The sequence below is a fragment of the Anabrus simplex genome, chromosome 3, assembly GCF_040414725.1.
Source record: "Anabrus simplex isolate iqAnaSimp1 chromosome 3, ASM4041472v1, whole genome shotgun sequence".
Classification (NCBI taxonomy): Eukaryota; Metazoa; Arthropoda; class Insecta; order Orthoptera; family Tettigoniidae; genus Anabrus; species Anabrus simplex.
In genome coordinates this window covers 270,846,120-270,865,775 of record NC_090267.1, presented here as the reverse complement: position 1 = coordinate 270,865,775, position 19,656 = coordinate 270,846,120, and the positions used below count along the sequence as shown (strand labels likewise).

The window sequence follows — 19,656 nt, the reverse complement described above, 5'->3', positions numbered from 1 at the left end:
ATAATTAGGACTGATCATAAAGATCCAGTATTCGGTCTAAAGCAGCGATGACGAGCGAAAGAGTCACACGATGGGAACTGTTTACCCAACAATTTCAGATAAAACTGGAATATTGTAGCAGTAAAAATTATATTCAAGTTGATGCTCTAAGCAGAAATCCTGTAGAGAGAGAGAGGAAATAGTCCAATAAATTGAGCTGGTATAGCAGGACAAAGAGTTTTTACAAAATTTAAGGAACATTACTTCATTGCGAAGGTTAGATGAGAAGTTAGCTATGAAATATTACGAATAGAGCAGAGTAATTTAGACAATGACATGCGACCAATGAAGAATATCCCTATGTACTGAAGAACAGAATGCTAATGAGTTATAGGAATAAAGATGGCAATAAATTAAGAATAGTGGTACCACAGGAATTATATAAACAGATGATTTGGCATACTCACAGAGTAACAGGACACGGTGGAGTGGAGAAAATAACAAAAACAATATTAGAGACATTTACATGGAAAGGGATGAGAATAACAGTCAGGAATATAATTAGAACTTGCGATACTTGTCAAAGAACTAAACACAATACATTCTTAATCAAGCATAAACCATATTGCGATATCACCAAAAGCCCTGAAAGAAATTTATGCAATTGATATTTTATGCAAATTGCCATCTGTAACGAAAGGGCGCAAGTACACTGTTGTTATTATAGACATATTTTCAAAATTCATATCATTACAGCCAATCCAAAGAGCATCTACCAAACAAGTGTTGATAACAATAATAAAAGGGGTAATACCTAAAATGGGTAAACCAAAGAAAATATCAACAGATAGATAGATAGATAGACAGATAGATAGATAGATAGATAAATGTCTTTATTGGCATAGTTAAAGCCATTGGGCCTTCTCTTACACCAAACCAATTAGTATACATTATAGCCATAAGTAATACTACTGTAATTAATACTAGAAGATGCAATTAAAACACAATCAAAATACAACTGAAATAAAATTCCACCACAGTAAGACATACACACATTCAACAACAACAACAACAACAACAATAATAATAATAATAATAATAATAATAAATAATAATATATTGTAGTAGCAAGATCACTGAAAGGCCAGAAATTCACAGGTCACTCGCATCCTGTTATACCTCTTAATGATCTTTTAAATGACACTGTAGTTGGTATTCCTCCTATGTCGTCTGGTAAACGACTCCATTCTCGTGGGGCAGCCACCGAGAATGAGCAAGGTAGCCAATTCACATCAACAGAATTTCAGGAAGCAATGCGTGAGATGGAAATCAAACACATACTACGTTCGGTAAGACATCCGTCGGTAAATCCGGTTGAGCGATGTACGAGAGAGATATCAAAATGATGTAGAATTTATTGTTCTGAGCATCACTGGAAACGGATAGATGTTATTAGCATAATCAAGGAAAGCATCAACAAAACTATTCATGAATCAACTGGACAGATACCTAGTGTGGTACACTTGGGTTGATATCGGAGCAGACCGTGGGATGAATTATTTGGAGAAAATAATGAACAAAACCCAGCAGTGGAGAAGTCAATCAAATGCTGAACAAGAAGTTGAAAAGACAGGCTAACAGGAGATTAAAGAGTGTTCACACAAAAGATTCCATCCACCTGGTATTATTAAGAAAACCACCTAGCTCTAATGTACCTGAACAAATCTTTGCAAAATTTGTTCATTTATACAACGGCCCATTTATCGTTAAGAAAGTACTAGAAAACAATGCATATGTTGTGGAAAACATAACAGGGAAAAACAGGAATGTATATAATGCCGCCAATATGAAGTTATACTATCCAGAAGACCACGAATAAAGTCTGAATGCGATTATAGAAACTCAAAGTGAGACAATGATGCAAATGTAGGACAATGAAAAGTTCCAGTTAGATGAAAAACTAAAATGTAAATAAATATACTGCAAGCATTATATTTATTTATCCACGGCAGTGAGAGAAAATGTGCCAATTCATTGCCATGATTACTAAAATACAGAATTTAAAAGTCGCCATTTGCTGTGAATAATGCTTCTTTACAACAGCCTATCACAAATGAGGAATTAGAAATTTCATCCATGGTATTCCATATCAACTTGCAGTTAAATGATTGAATTTTATGACGTGGTAAGACATAATTGTAACCTGACAACAAAGCTATTGAATCTATTTCGGGCAATTTCACCTATTTATACGGAAGATATTTCGAATTGTTTATGATTAGTTATATTTCTTTTTAAATATACTATGGTAGGTAGCCATTGGAAGCCACATATTTAAAACTGATCTTATCCTGTGTATACCTAATTAATTGTGTATATCTGATATGAAAGAAATGATATAAAATAATAATTCTTAGGATCATATAAAATAATCTTTCTTAGGACCACTATCAAATACTTTATTTTTTATTATTATTATTATTATTATTATGATGATGAGATTTTAAACATTTCAAACATTTTATTCAAATAATTTTCTTCTGACATAACAAGCTCTTGAATTTTCAATTCTTTAATAAGAAACCTAGGCCTAGAAGATGTGGGAGGCAATTTGTGTAAAGTCAGGATAATTTTTATTTAAATAATTCCAATCTAGGAAAAGTTATATGGGAAGAATTATACATTTACTTCTAAAATCAAAAGTTTAGAGGGAAGCTGATATTAATTTTTTAAATGAAATGAAATCTCGTATGGCTTTCAGTGCCGGGATATCACAGGACGGGTTCGACTCGCCAGAGTGCAGGTCTTTCTATATGACGGCCGTAGGCGACCTGCGCGTCGTGATGAGCATGAAATGATGATGAAGACAACACATACACCCAGCCCCCATGCAGTAGGAATTAACCAATTAAGGTTGAAATCCCCGACCCGGCCGGGAATCGAACCCGGGACCCTCTGAACCAAAGGCCAGTACACTGTCCGTTCAGCCAACAAGTCGGACAATTTTTTAATTGAAGGCTATGACAATTAAGATGAAGAAGATGATATCCAACCAATGCTTTTAAAGAAATAATGTTGTAAACATGGGTAAATATTAGCCTCAGATTTAATTAATCCATTGCCAACTATGTTTTTGAATAAATAATAATTATTAAGATTTAATTCATTATTATTTATAGATTATAATATTAGTATATAAAATAATATGACGACATAGCTGATAAGTATTTGCTGATTCTGCAGTTGATTTTTTAAGCTGAAACGTCCGTAAAACTTGTCTGTCGTAAATGGAAGTGTTGTATTGAATAACTCTCAGTCAAATTCAAGTAAAAATTCTTATATTTGCTGTAATCCCCGAGATGTTCACAGACACTAGCTGTGGATTTTTCTTGAACATTGCGAGATTTGAACTCGGAAATGCGCACTGTCTGCCCAATATTTACCCACGATTCATCTGTAAATTATAGCTTTATTTTGTGCCGTCAAACGTTTTATCTCCTTGAGATATCTGTGGCCTCAAATTATAATTTCATCCATTTCAATGAAAGCTGCTTTATTACCCCGTCTTAAATAACGGAAGCCTATATCATGTAAGAAGTGATACAATGTAGGCAAAGAATCTTCTCCATTTACCCGACTCAAAACACGTTCAATGCTGATGGTATGCTAGCAAATAAAAGAGAGTGAACCAACCGACGCACTCCACTTTGCACAATTTGATTATATTTCATTTTCCTTCCATTTTTCCACCGTCCTTTTTTTCTTTGGCTTTTTTTTTTGTGGGAGTTTACAAAGGACCATGTGTGTGTTCCTTCCTTACAGCATAGATTGTTCTTTCGGAACAACCTGTAGCTTTAGCTGTTTCACTGACTGTGCTACTCACATTCATAGTCTTTAGAAAATAATCCAAGACACTCATTAAAAAATTGCGTTCTTTTCCCCTGAGTTTACCTACGGAAGATTTATTTTTAATTTGACGATCGATTGTACATCCTTCTTCACTATGGTGACATATAGTTACCATTCATCTGTTATCTTCCCTAACACAGCTTCTCAAATTTTTGCAGCCCTCCTGACTATCTATATATATTGTACCGTTTCATTGACCTGATCACGAGGGGAAAAAAAAAATATAAAAGAGGTATTACAATATTTATATTTGCCATGCACGGTAATGATATTACAGAGATTATATAGTTGAGCCATACATCTGAAAAAAAAAAAAACAAACGGCTATATCGAGTTATATAGGCCGTGATTTCATAATAATAAAAACACGGATGCATAAAGTCAAAGAAGCCATGTATATGTCGGTAAGGATGCTGATTTGGCGAATCAAATAAGCCTTGGCCACGAAGTTAGACATACAGGCATGTAGGATCCATGCGGCCATGATAAAAAAAATTAGGAAGTTTTTAAAATTGTTAAGTGAACAATTTAAAAAAAGTTTACACTTAACATCGAAGCAAGATTATCCACGAAATAGAAGTCGTCACAAGAAGAAGAAAGGAGTTATATACGGAGCAAGAGCTGAAGATTCAGTACATCGAGGAATTTTAAAGATTACACCAATATCCAACCCACTATCGAGGCAGAAAAGCAAAAGAAATTAAGAAAGAAGAAGATTGAAAATATTTGATAAATAGCTGAAGCTCAAACTGAAAGTCATCGCGAAACGTTAAATGAAATAAAACATCCCATACACTGAATATTTGAACGAAAACTAAGAGCTTACTAGATTATTTATCTTTTAAAGTCTGTTACGAAGAATTAGCATTGAATTTCTGGTAGAATAACCTGCCACAGTACCATAATTTAGATACTGAATAGTATATTTCGAAGGCTATGTTTGTGGTGCTAATGACGATGCTGGAAATGTTTCTTTCACATGTAATCAACCGCTACAACATGAGAGACTAAGTCGGACATGGGGCTGTGAACCGATGGAAACCGCTCAGCTGATTCTGCTAGCCCATATCTGGAGACCACTGCCTATCGATGACGCAGCAGATGCTTGAAGGCCAGCCAGCCAGCAGACCATAGATGAACACATCGAAGTCTAGCCCAGTCCAGTAACATCAACAGTTGCAAGTTAAGTTCCAAGACTTATTTTTTATTCACGGTATTTATGAATTTTAGATGTAGTGCATAATATTAGCGATAAAATTTTGGTGTGAGGGTTGTTACGAAGGTCTTCATGATGAAATTCCAATTGGCAGTATCTTCGCAATGAGATTATTCTAGTTGATTTATAAACACGGAAGTAGGTAATCTTCATATATGTAAATCAATGCCATGACGTAGGAATGCTTAAAGTTAAATATGGTGAGATTTTTTTTGCTAGGGGCTTTACGTCGCACCGACACAGATAGGTCTTATGGTGACGATGGGATAGGAAAGGCTTGGGAGTTGGAAGGAAGCGGCCGTGGCCTTAATTAAGGTACAGCCCCAGCATTTGCCTGGTGTGAAAATGGGAAACCACGGAAAACCATCTTCAGGGCTGCCGATAGTGGGATTTGAACCTACTATCTCCCAGATGCAAGCTCACAGCCGCGCGCCTCTACGCGCATGGCCAACTCGCCCGGTATGGTGAGATTTGAGATGATGTTTTCAATGATTATCAAAGTAAAACGACGTACTTAATATAATATAATCGAACTGCAATGCAGAAAGAAGATAATTGTTTTCCGAGTTATTAAGACTTGGTTACCGCTACACTACGACTACATGCGAGTAAATATGAACTTATTTTGTTTATACATGTGTTTCCTTTTCCAGAATAATGTGATCATGTGTATTACGAGTGAAATTTAACCCAAAAATGCACCGTTGTAGTTTGTTAACGAAATGTTGAGATGATTTGCTGCATATGAGGAAGTGATTAATATTTATGTAGGTAAGTAAGGATTTGAACGACGTGTTGATGAGATTATATGTATAAATATTCGTTGAGATATATTTATGGTTATGAATGACGCGATATTATAATGTTTAATATTGGAATATGGAGGGATAGATATACTTATGAATTATTGGTAGTTAATACGATATGTTACTAACCATTAATGTTATTTGACGTGTGAGGCATGATTTTTAAATAGCAATATGAGATATGTTGGGTTAATCATACATGCATACAATGAAATGCATCACAGAATTCGTAGATTGGTAACCGTATACAATCTTCAGATTAAAATCTCCAAATGAGGAATAAATAAGGAATGAGTGTTGTTTGATGTTTGGTTTTAAGGCCATATTTTGATGGATAAAAGCGACTTCATAATTTAAATCTCTGCCATATTTAAATAAATAGTGTCACCAAATATATTCCTAAGAATTTTATGGTATTTAATCGGACATAGAAGCAATCATGAATCACGATAGATATAATTCCTGATAGAATATGATGATAAGTGATCATTAGACGATACCTACATTTAATTTTGGTCGATCAGTAGCAGATTTACCGTGCGAGGCCTGATCGTTCACCTCTGCATGTCCGGTCGCACATTTCACATCGTTCGGCCCGGACCCAAACTGACGCCGATTGCCACTGGGGTCGCGCAGCATACCAATATTCATTTCTTGACTCTGCATGATGCGCTCATGGGATGATAATCAGGTGGTTTCCCCTTGCCTTCCTGATCCTATGCCGTTGGCCATCCAGCGGCTCTTCCGCCTTTAGGGGCAGTTTCCCACCCCAAGGACAAGAGGGTGCCCTGGACTTCTACCTGCTCGTCCGCCGTCCGAGGAGGCCGTTGGCACTTGGTAGAGAGGGACCACTTATACTGGTCGTCACTCGGTAGACGCAGTTTAATGTCATGCCCGGGACAAGAGGTATTACCATCATATTGGGAGACTTCAATGCAAAAGTAGGAACCACCTCGATGGACAACCACTTGCAAGAAACTATAGGACAGTATGGCCTGGGTGCACGTAATGAGCGAGGCAACCGGTTGATACAGTTTGCAAGCGAAAACAATCTTTCCATTATGAATACCATGTTTAAATACCACAAACGCCGTCTCTTTACGTGGACCTCTCCGAATGGGCATGTTAAGAACCAAATTGATTACATCCTTGTCGATAAAAGATGGAGAACCTCCTTCCGTAATGTGAAAACAAAACCTAGTGCCGAATGTGGATCAGATCATCGTTTACTCTGGGCCTACTTTAGAATCAAACTAAGCAAACCAGTTGTCAAAATAAACTCGAAAAAGTTAGCGGCCCCTGAGCCAGTTGCTTTCCAAGAAACACTACGAAGCACTGGGCCACCTGACCTAGAGGGAAATTGTGACATGGCTTGGAAGAGAATTGAAGAATGGATCACAGACACAGCGAGCAAGGTCCCAAAGATGAACACTACAGTGAAGCGACAACACTGGATGACTGACGAAACTTTGGCACTAGTTGAAATGAGACTTAACATCCGGCTCACAGTTACAGATCCAGAACAACAAGGACGACTAATGAAAAAACCGAACAGTGATATCAAACATGCTTGTAGAAGAGACAAGAATGAACACATTAAGAAACTGTCTGCAGAACTAGAGGCGCATGCGACCAAAATCACAGCACAGAACTGTACGACAAGGTAAAATACTTAGCACGAGAGTTTATGCCTAAGACTCAGATTATTAAAGATGACCAAGGGAATATCATCACAAATGCAGCGGGCATCGCCAAAGTATGAAGAGAATACTGCATCAAGCTGTTCACTGATGACCCACAACCAATGCCAGGTCACCAGAACCCAACAGACTTTGAACCAATGATCCTTAAAGAAGTGGAACATGAAATAAAAAGGCTCCGGAACTGGAAAGCACCAGGCCAAGATGAAATCACTGCTGAAATCCTAAAGAACATGGGTGACCTAGGTGTCGACATCCCGCACAAGTTATGTCAGAAGATATGGACATCTGGAAATTGGCCGGACGAGTGGTGCCATTCCGTCTTCGTACCACTGTTCAAGAAAGGTTCTCCACTTGACTGTGCAAATTATCGAACGATAGCCCTCATCTCCCATGCAAGTAAAATCATGCTCACGGTGCTGAACGAGAGGCTGAAGACCTTCTAACTTCCACAAATCTCAGAGGAAAAAAACCGGGTTTGTTCCAGGCAAAGGAACTCGTAAGCAGATCCTAAACATCCGGCAGCTCATAGAGAAGACAAGGGAACATAATATCAAAATGTTGCTGTGCTTCATGAACTTCAAGAAAGCCTTCGAGAAGGTAAAATGGTCAAAGCTCTGGGCTATAGTCACTGAGATGGGGACGCAAAGACATTTAGTGTACCTGATTCAACAATTGTACTCTTCGAACACTGCGACAGTGAGAGTTAATGGCGACCTCTCCGACGTCTTTTCTACTTGTGCTGGTGTGCGACAAGGTTGCATTCTTTCCCCCCTCTTATTTAATGTATACAGTGAGTATATTAAGAGGGAGATTCTTGAGGACTGGAGTGATGGCATCACAGTTGGTGGCAGGAAAATTAACAACCTCAGATATGAAGATGACACCGTGATTATTGCAAAAGATGATCATGAATTAGAAACCATCATGCGGAGGCTAGACGAGCGAAGCAGAGAATATGGTCTTGAAATCAACAATAAAAAGACCAAAGTGATGAATGTAGACCGTTTTAATAACAACAGACCTGCCATAACAAGAATTGCGGATTATGAGGTTGTCAGTTGCTTCGAGTATCTAGGATCTATTGTCATAAATACTGGAGACTGTGAACCTGAGATCGGCAAGCGCACTGCAATTGCGAGAAATTCAACAGCAAAACTTACTCGCATCTGGAAGGACACCTCCATCACTTCCAAGACAAAGCTCACCCTCATGCGAACTCTGATCTATCCTATCGCGACCTATGCAGCAGAAACTTGGGACGATGAAGACGGCGGATCACCGCAGGATTGATGCTCTAGAAATGTGGTGCTATAGGAGATTACTGCGAATACCATGGACAGCACACCATACTAATGAATCGATCCTGCAACAGCTTGGCATCAGAACAAGACTGTCGACCCTTATCAACCAAAAACAACTCGGATATTTTGGTCATATTGCCAGAAGACAGGAGGCAACGGAAATACTTATCATAGAGGGAAAAGTCGAAGGCCGAAGACCTAGAGGACGTGCGCCGTTACGATGGATGGACCAGATCAAGAACTTAACCAGGATGAGCTTACAGCAAGCAAGTTACCATGCCCAAAGCAGAGACTCCTGGAGGAAGATCACCAAAAGGATTGTCGCGTTATGCCACTACACCCTTACGAAGGGTTGGACTAAGAGAGAGACATTTAATTTTGGGATGTAATATGGTTATATTTATCAAATGACATGGTGAAACTGATCCATATTTTATTTTAACGATCGAAATATATTCAAAGTAGCCAATTAGAGCTATTATATTTGGAGCTTCACTTGCACTGCTGACGTTACAATTTTGGAAAATAAGCATTTTTGTTTAGTGACAAAAATATGAATTCAACATCAAGGAATATAAGCATTTTTTTAATTAACAATACCCGAGGGACTTTAATTAAGCACATTTACTTTACATTTCTTAAGGCTTAGGGACTTTGTTTTTTTAATTGTTTTTAACCAATATTAATTTATTTGCTTATTAACCTGTTATCATTTCAACTAATGAGATACTTAATTTCAACGAATATCTGACAAGATCCTTATCAAATGTGACTGATATCAACGTCTTATGAAGTTATGAGAATTTTTCTTTGATTTTATGTTGCGGATAACATGATTATTTGACAAGAAGACTAATTGAGTCAAATCATAAATAGTTTTGGTTTATATTTTGAAAAGAAAGAAAAGACAGACGATTGATGTCAATAAGTGTTATATTTTTTTTATGATTCATGATCATGAATAAAATTGCGGATTTATACAATTAAGATAGTATTATTGGAATTAGTTTACGTAATTATAGCAGATAAGTTTATCTTGAGCTATTTTTAAAAATTTATATATATTTTTTTTCTTCCTTTGAATGAATGGATGTGGATGATGACTTAGCATCGATTCCTACGGATGAATGAGATTGCTGGTAAACTATGCGAAGGAAATGCAGGTTCCCAGTTGACCTCACATTAAAAAATACTCTTTACAGATGCGTGTTAATTATCCCTGAGAGGCGCTGTGTGGCAATTTGGAGAGTATTTCGACGGGAAATGTGACACGTGGAATGGAGAGAGCTGCATAAATTGAAATTTATTTTTGGCGCAGTGAGTTATTTATTCACCGATTAATAGAAGCAAGTATAGCTACCGACACTTAGCATCGTTTTATTAAATGCATTGATCCCTTCAATTGATCCGAAGAGATGATAATCGGAGGTGGGGAAATAGCCGGAGCATTTGGGTCGCCCACGATGGTGCAAGAAAACGATTCCCCGCAGGATGGTGCAATATAAAATAAGAGTTGTGTCTGTACATTGCTCAGCACTCAGAATTTAAAAACGATGGTATTTCTGTATCAGTCGTGCCCACAGTAACAAGGAAATGCACTTTTTAATTTTTCATAATTTCTGTGTCTGTCTGTCTGTCTGTCTGTCTATCTGTCTGTCTGTCTGTACGTACACACATCACGACAAAACGGCTGAAGAGAATTTAATGAAAATCGGTATACAACGTTGGGTAATAAGTCGCTACAATCTAGCCTATAATTAATTTATTCACACTGACTGAAATGCTAATTTAGGGGAAGGCCTAAAAAAGTTAATTCTCAAATATTCGTTATCAACGGTCGTACCTTAACGAAAATCGGTAGGGGAAGTCGAGGAATAAGTCGCTACAATCTAGGCCATAAAGAATTGTATGCATGCCGAGAATAATTATAGTTTAGGGGAAGGCCTACAACGGAATTCTCACATATTTATGTTATTAGTGGTCCCATCTTATTGAAAATCGGTATGCCAAGTCGGGGAAAACAGGTATGCAAAGTCGGGGAATAAGTAGCTAAAACCTAGGCCATAAATAATTGTATTCATGCTGAGAAAAATGATAGTTTAGAGGAAGGCCTACAATGGAATTCTCAAATATTTATGTTATTAGTGGTCCCATCTTATTGAAAATCGGTATGCAAAGTCGGGGAATAAGTTGCTAAAATCTAGGCCATAAATAATTTTATTCCCGCTGAAAAAATTGTAGTTTAGGGGTAGGCATAAAATGTAATTCCCAACTAATTATGTTATTAGTGGTCGTATCGATAATTACTACATAACTTTACCATACTGGCTATGATCAGAGATATTCATGAATTTGTATTTTTGTTACTAAGTTCTTATAAGCGCCGAGTCACGAGAAAATTGGTAAACAGGATTTAATTAAAATTAATAATAATTATAATAATAATAATAATAATAATAATAATAATAATAATAATAATAATAATGTTATTTGCTTTACGTCCCACTAACTACTTTTACGGTCTTCGGAGACGTCGAGCTGCCAGAATTTAGTCCCGCAGGAGTTTTTTACGTGCCAGTAAATCTACCGACACGAGGCTGTCGTATCTGAGCACCTTAAAATACCACCGGACGAGCCAGGATCGAACCTGCCAAGTTGGGGTTAAAAGGCCAGCGCCTTAACCGTCTGAGCCACTCAGCCTGGCTAATGAAAAATGGTACGGTATGTAAAGTCGGAGAATAAGGAACTATATTCTATGCTATAAATAATTTTATAAGACGGCCTAATATCACAGAATCGAAAGAAAACTAAATGTGAAGGTCTACAATATAGAAAGCTCATAAAATTGATCAACAATAACATTACATTGACCATTGTTTGTTGTGATGTGGTTTGTCTTCTGTTGCCACTCATCTCCGATATATAGGATTACTGCTGCGTACCGAGTTTTTTTTTTTTAATTTGTCTTACGTCGCACCGACACAGTTAGGTCTTATGGCCATGATGGGATAGGAAAGGGCTATGAGTGTGAAGGAAGTGGCCTTGGCCTTAATTATGGTTCAGCCCTGGTGTGAAAATGGGAATCCACAGAATAACATCTTCAGGGCTGCCGATAGAGGGGTTCGAATCCACTATCTCCCAGACACAAGCTCATAGCTGCGCGCACCTAACCACACGGCCAACTCGCCCAGTCGCACGAGTGTAACAGTCTGCCTAAATATTGGCGGGAAGTAGCTGGAGAATTAGGTAACTTTCTTCTTTAGCATGCCATTCCTCTGTTTCATAAATTTTCTGATACTACTGGTACGTAACACACTGGTTCATCATAGCATTCGAAATATTCAATCCCTACTCTGAGGCACTGATTGGAATGAGAAGTGTGCATATTTAACAGAATAATGGCAGAGAAGTGTTCACGGCTGTCTGCGGCCTGGTCATTCCAGCTGTAAAACTTTGGACTGTTAGATCGGCACAGTAGTACTGTTTGTTAAAAGTGAGAAGATGTGCAGTTTTTCATTTGATCGAGTATTTTATATAATAACATTGCTTTAAATCGCTATATTCCTGCTGATGTTTTTGTAATGACCTATGTTGACTTCAGTTAGGAAAACCACAAAGTCAGTCTTTCTGAGAATCCTGTAGCGAAGCACTTGTACATCAGCTAGTTTAAAAATAAGGCAAACACACTAGGTAACATTGGAAACAATCATATAGTACGAGACTGCTAAAACTGAGAAGATCATGCCTTTCGAGAGTGCTACTATTCTAATATTGTAACTTTATTGGCGGTTTTCCATCATGTATCACATACATTTCACCTGGTATGTGTTTCTTCTCAAACTTAGTTTCTCAAATTTTTCGATCCCCTCTTAACTATTTGTGATGGTGCCTCTACAGAGACGGACTGTCAATTCTGAATTTTTAACATAGTGATCTCGTTCTGTTTTTTAATTATATCACACTGCAAAATTTTTAGACTAGGAGGTTCGCAAGCTCACTATAAACACCTACTGTTCGTTTCCGTTTTGGTTTTCATTCTTTTCTTCATAGGTTTTAACACACTTTTAGCTTCAATTATGTAAAAATGTTAACTTTTTTCAGTGAAGATGCCTCAAATGAGTTCATTATTACTCCATCTAATGGTGGAAATGTGTATATATTGAATTGTTATTTATTTCCGTCATGTCTCGTGTTTTCCATTTGTTCCTTCATTATGTTTTTAACACATTTTTAGTTTCTATTATGGAAATAACTTTAACCCCCTTTTTGCACTGAAGATAGCTCAAACGAGTCGAAAGATGTTTGACTCATTACTCCAGTTAATGATGGAGTTGTGTTCTGTAATGAATAGGAGGCCATATTAAATCTTCCTTTGTAAAGTTCTAAGTTGCACCATGATATAAAAGAAAACATGCACCTCTATAGAGCTCTATCAAAGATCTAAATGCCGACACCACAGTGTCCCTTACCCTGAGACCCTGGGTTTGATTCTCAGCCAAGTCAGGAATTTTTACCTGTATCTGAGGGCTGGTTCAAGGTCTCCTCAGCCTACATGATTACAATTAAGGAGCTATCTGATGGTCAGATAGTAGCCCCGGTCTAGAAAGCCAAGAATAACGGCCGAGAAGATTTGTCTTGCCGACCACATGACATCTTGTAATCTGTAGGCCTCCGCGCTGAGCAGTGCTCGCATGGTAGGCCATGACCCTTCGAGGCTGTTATGCTATGGGGTTTGGTTTTGGTCAAACATCTAAAATGTCTTACCTGTTGAAGAAGGATGGCCTTTCAACATGCCCATGACTCCCTTGCCATGGTAACCAGCACCACGAACAAGTAGAGCCCTTGTACGAGGATGACGCCACGTGACACAGGGTATCCGATTGTTGCGGTAACACCGGCAAAAGCGACGAATGCTGTCATCTGTCACACCAACAGGCATCACGAGCAGAGCAGGGTAACTACAAAACAGAATAATATACTGTGAAGCAAACAACATTTACCGAAAGGAATAAATTAGAAATTCAAAATGGGATACAGAGGACTAATTTAAGTTCATTGCCTGCTTTTCCTCCCATGAAAATAGCTACGTGCGGGAAGCTAAAATAAACGTATAGTCACAGTTTTGACTGATAGTATTTTGGAAGAAGGAAGAGAGTTCATCCGGCACAAGAACACCACCACAGGCATGCTTAGAAACAACGGGTCAAGGAAGAAGGCCAGAGGAAAGACCTAGGAAGAGATGGCTATATAACTGAGAGACGATCGGGAGTGAGGAGGAGGGAACTGGGAGTCAGTGCTGCAGTGCTGAGAGAAAATTCATTTCTGGACAGAAAACAATGGTGAAGGCTCACTCAACACCACCCTACCTGGCATGCTGGAGGAGTTCTATGATGATGATGATGATGATGATGATGAAAGAAATTTGCAGACCCCATTAACCTAGCATCATTTGCTTTACAGGATCCGAATATCTTAAGGCGGCTACACACGTTACTGTATAACTGTGTGATTTAACTGCACCAACCGAACTGCGGAGATTTATCTCACGTGTGGATGGTAAATCGTTGCAGTTATTTCTGCTTGCACAGTTCATCGGAGCAAGTTCATTTTTCTAACCAATAAAACTGTGTTGATTGCATTTGCACAGTTTTATCGCAACACGTGGACCGTGGCAACTGCCGAAGTGCCGATTGCTAAGTTCAACTGAGTCACTCGCTAACAAGATAGTGCGCGCTACTGCAAGTTATCACAAAATGTCTCAGGAAGACCAAAGCGAATATCGTGAGCATTTAGAAGCTTTTATTGAATGCTATAGAAATGAATTTTGTCTCTGGCAGACGAAGTCTAAAGATTATCACAATCGGAACAGAACTTTCCTACAGTAAGTTGATTGAAAAATATAAATTAATTGACTGGAGAGCTAACAGAGACGTAGTTGTAAAAAAATTTTTAATCTTAGGAGTTCTTACAAAAAGGAGTTAAACAAAGTTACGCCTGTTGCTCACGGTAAAATTTTCTGTCAAATTTATTGTACAATAATTTAATTTTATAAAATTTCGGTTGCTCACGGTCAAATTCAAGTTTTATAAAACCTTTGATAAAACTTTTCATAAAATAGGACATGTTCTATTTCATAAAATTAATTTTACGAAACGAACCAATCAGCGAAGCTGACATCAAGATGAGCTGGCGCTACGTCGTGAGAAGATTGTGAAGCTCGATTGTAAAGAAACACTTCTTTCTAAAATGGCAGGATCTGGGTGGACTAAGGAAGCTGTTAGCGTCTTACTGGACGAATACCAGAAATATCCTTGTTTGCATGAAATTAAAACGCCACATTACCACAACAGAAATGCAAGAAGAGAGGCAGAAAACACAATCGCCTAATTCCGATATGAATGCTGGTCTTCTAACCTGAAGTAAATTTCGACCAAGGACAGCAGTCCTCTACCTTCTTCTCTTCTTTTGATCCAATCCCGAGTCCAGCATTTCCTGGCATTTCTTTTCTTCCTTTTTACCACTGTACAAAATATAATTGCAGTTAAAGCAGCAAGTTTTGCTTTGCTTGTTAGAGCCATACTCTCAAAGGCAATGTAAGTTGAACAGCTGATTCTTGATTTAAAAGTGTACTGATAGATGGCAGCACATACAAGTCTAAGTTCGGAAGTGAGTTCATAGATGGTCATCCTGATGCTTCCACAGATTTTATAAAATAATTTTACCGTGAGCAACACAATTTGTTTTCGCCAAATTTTTATAAAATAAATTGTACAACAAATTTTACGAAACATTTTACCGTGAGCAATAGGCATTAAACAATTTAAAATAACAGGGTCAGGCACTGACGAGATATACACTCCGCGTTTGTGGTACTTTCATCTATTGGACTTCTTATATGAACAACACATACTACAGGTAACGCTAAGAATAATTTTCTCATAAAATCAACGTTAAGGCGGCTACACACGTTACTGTATAACTCTGCGAAACCGATAACTGGAATGTATTATCTGCAGCTGTCTTGGAGTCTTTTCCCCGAAATATAAGATGCTTTAAGAAAATTCTGAAATATCCTGTAAATTTCCATATGACAGTTGTATTTCCAATGTTACGCCCTGCCGAGAATTGAACCCAGGACTCCCCTGACCAAAGGCCAGCACGCTAGCCATGGAACCGGACCAAACAGGTCTAACGTGCTGTTATTCTGTGGTAGGTAGCCTAACTCATTTAATAAATTTATGTGTGAATGTTGCTTTCTCTGTAGTAGCCAGTCTTTAGACCACACACTGCGTGTCTTCCTTTGCTCAGACACATAGGCCCAACACCGCTAGTACATCATCATCGTCCGTCGATGACATGTTGCTTTGATAAATGTCTGATGAGTACTGTCGATCGACGCAGTTATCTGTACCATGTGGAGGCTATAGGGCTTTCAGTTTTACTGCAAAATTCATTGTTGCAGTTAAATCGCACAGTTATACCATAATGTGTGTAGCCGCCTTTAGTCTTAAAACGAAGGTAGAAAGAGTATGTGGCAGAACCTCAGGGACCAAGTATGTTGGGCTACACAGTTTGGGTTATGTAGCTGTGAGCTTGCATTCGGAAGATAGTGCGGTTTGTATCCCACTATCAGAAGCCCTGAAGATCGATTTCGATGGTCTCCCTTTTTTACACCATGCAAATGCTGGGGCTGTACCTTACTTAAGGCCGTAGCCCTGTCCTATCCCATTGCTGCCATAAGAACTGTCCGAGTTGGTATGACATATAACCACTACCACAAGAAAAAATTATATCTCAGGAAATGTACGACTGAATGAGGTATCATCGTAGAATGACTGTGTGAAAGAAAAAGTTAAAGAAAATAAGAAATAGTGGAGATACTATTGGTATACATTGAAATAAAAATCATTTGCAAAAAAGTGGTTGCTGAAGAAAAGCTGGGATGTTTTCACTCACGAAAGAAGAAATAATGTGAACAATGAAAAGAGACTATTACCGTATTTTCTAGTAAAATTAACTACCATTTTTTAAACGATCCTTTGTTATTTTCTGGGTACTCTGATCAGTTTTATGACTGAGAAATGAAGAAATGAAGAGTAATAAATATATTTACGTCGATCCCCAAATGGGGAACATAGCAGGTAACACTTTTTACATTTCATAACATTCTGTTTCAGGCATAAAAGTAGTCAACATGTAGTTTCATTACACACGCAACATTGTTTATCTGAATTTATCTTGCAAACAACATGCTTTTTGTCTCTTTGTGTCCATACTTTTAGTTGTACAGCAGTTTCTGGAGATTTAGGTTTCTATTGGCAGACATCATTGCGTGCCTCACATCACCAGTTCTTGTGCCAAGTAGCAAAGCAGTCAATGTGCAGTCCCACATTGCCTACACAACATTGCTCCTTTCCACTCTTCTTCCACACACCACATTTTATTTGCTTTTCAGTCCATACGTTTGATCACGTGTCCCCTTCTGGATGTTCTGATGTCTACTGGAACACGTGACGTAGATGGCTTAGGGTATGATGTCCAACTAGCCCGCTTCGGGTCTGAAATGGCCGGTCTCAGCAAGATATGATTTTCCCACCATCCTTCTGAACTGAAGGAATGAGATATGTCCATTTATGAGACAGTAGATGACGTGGGCATTGACTATTGCCACATCCAGTGCATTACCTTGTATTCTGACCCAGTAATTCTGTACATTTTAATCCAGTTTATCAACCTCCCCCTCCAAGGTTTGGTTGAGGGAGACTTACTTCTTTTTTCTGGCCCTAGCTCCATCTTTTGACAAGTTTTTTTTTTTCTTTTTTTTTTCCCAAGTTGCTTTACGTCGCACCGACAGCAATAGGTCTTATGGCGATGATGGGACAGGAAAGGCCTAGGAATGGAAAGGGAGCAGCCGTGGCCTTAATTAAGATACAGCCTCAGAATTTTCCTGGTGTGAAAATGGGAGACCAAGGAAAACCATCTTCAGGGCTGCTGACATTGGGGTTCGAACCCACAAACGCCTGGATGCGAGCTCACAGCTGTACGCTCCTAACCGCATGGAAAACTAGCCCAGTTTTTGACAAGTTTATTGGCTGTATTGTCTCATGTTTTAATAGCATCTTCACGCAGCTGTTATCTTTCCATATCGTGACCAAGGTTTCAGTGTTGCTATCAAACCTGAAGTCATAGGTTCCTCTTTCCTCCTTCTTGATGTTCTTCTCACTTCCTAAGGGCAGTTGTTCATTCTATTGAATCGTACGGTCCCCGTCGCTCTCATTCCCATTTCTGTTAGTGTTTTTATCACATGGAAACTTGTAAAACAGTTATCAAAATAGACTTTGTGAAGCTGTGGAGTTTACAGTATGGAAATCATTTTCAGTACCACAGAAGTACCAAGTCCTAGATGTGATACATCATTTGTATCATTCGTTTTTCCTTCGTAGACAGACTGTAATTTAAACTTAGGAATTTCATTTTTGTCCGTATTGAACTGAGAAAGGATGATAGGAAAAACTTAAAACGGTCCAACTTTTCAATACAAAAATGTTATAGTTTATTTATAACATGTATTTGTACTTGGAACTAGTTTCAACGCTGATTTGCGTCATCATCAGCCAAAATGTGGGAATACGCAAGCATTTAGGCATTTATATTACACAAGGCGTTACATTAAACAATACACATCTTAAAAGGAGATGAAAACAGGGACGAGTATAGAAACAAATGAATCGTTGAGAAAACAAAAGTTATACATATTAAAAATAACCTTAACCACACATCTTGCAGTGCGAAAGTGTTCTTCTTGAATGATTCCTGAATATAAAACACACGTGCACACATTTCTGAAGAGCCAGCAGGCAGGACAAAGTAAAGTGAAACCTTAAGAGTTCTCATTTTTCTATGTTCTGACTAACTAATGAAGTCTCCCTTGAGTTCCTGATAAACATACAAAACAGGAAATTCTCCTTCACTCTCAACAATAGCTATAAAGACCAACGGTAAAATTTCATTTTAAATATTGTGCAGAGACGTGAAAGCATGATTTTGAACATGATATAACTCCTTCATATAACCCAGTTTTTTACACAAGGTGTTACATTAAATAATACACATCTTACGAGGAGATAAAAACAGGGACGAATGTAGAAACACATGCATCGTTGAGAAAGCAAAGTTATACATATTAAAAATAAGCTTAACCACACATCTTGTAGTGCGAAAATATTCGTCTTGAATGATTCCTGAATACAAAACACACGCGCACACATTTCTGAAGAGCCAGCAGGCAGGAAAAAGTAAAGTGAAACCTTAAGAGTTCTTCTGAGAAGAGTTCATCATTTTTTCTATGTTCCGACTAACTAATGAAGTCTCCCTTGAGTTCCTGATAAACATACACAACAGGAAATTCTCCTTCACTCTCAACAATAGCTATAAAGACCAACGGTAAATTTCATTTTAAATATTGTGCAGAGACGTGAAAGCATAATCTTGAATATAATATAACTCCATTTAACCCGATTTTTTACACAAGGTGTTACATTAAACAATACACATCTTACGAGGAGATAAAAACAGGGACGAATGTAGAAACAAATGCATCGTTGAGAAAGCAAAAATTATACATATTAAAAATAAGCTTAACCACACAACTTGCAGTGCGAAAATATTTGCCTTGAGTGATTCCTGAATACAAGACGCAAGCGCACACATTTCTAAAGAGCCAGCAGGCAGGAAAAAGTAAG

At 38.0% G+C, this 19,656-nt stretch overlaps 1 protein-coding gene across 1 annotated transcript in view; it reads right to left on the bottom strand.

Moving 5' to 3' along the window:
- Positions 1-19,656, bottom strand: part of Sbf (SET domain binding factor) — an 851,001-nt gene that overhangs the window by 368,088 nt on the left and 463,257 nt on the right. The window contains exon 22 of the mRNA XM_067143032.2: positions 13,679-13,872. Within this exon, the coding sequence (XP_066999133.1) occupies positions 13,679-13,872 (194 nt within the window). The remainder of the gene's footprint in view (positions 1-13,678; positions 13,873-19,656) is intronic.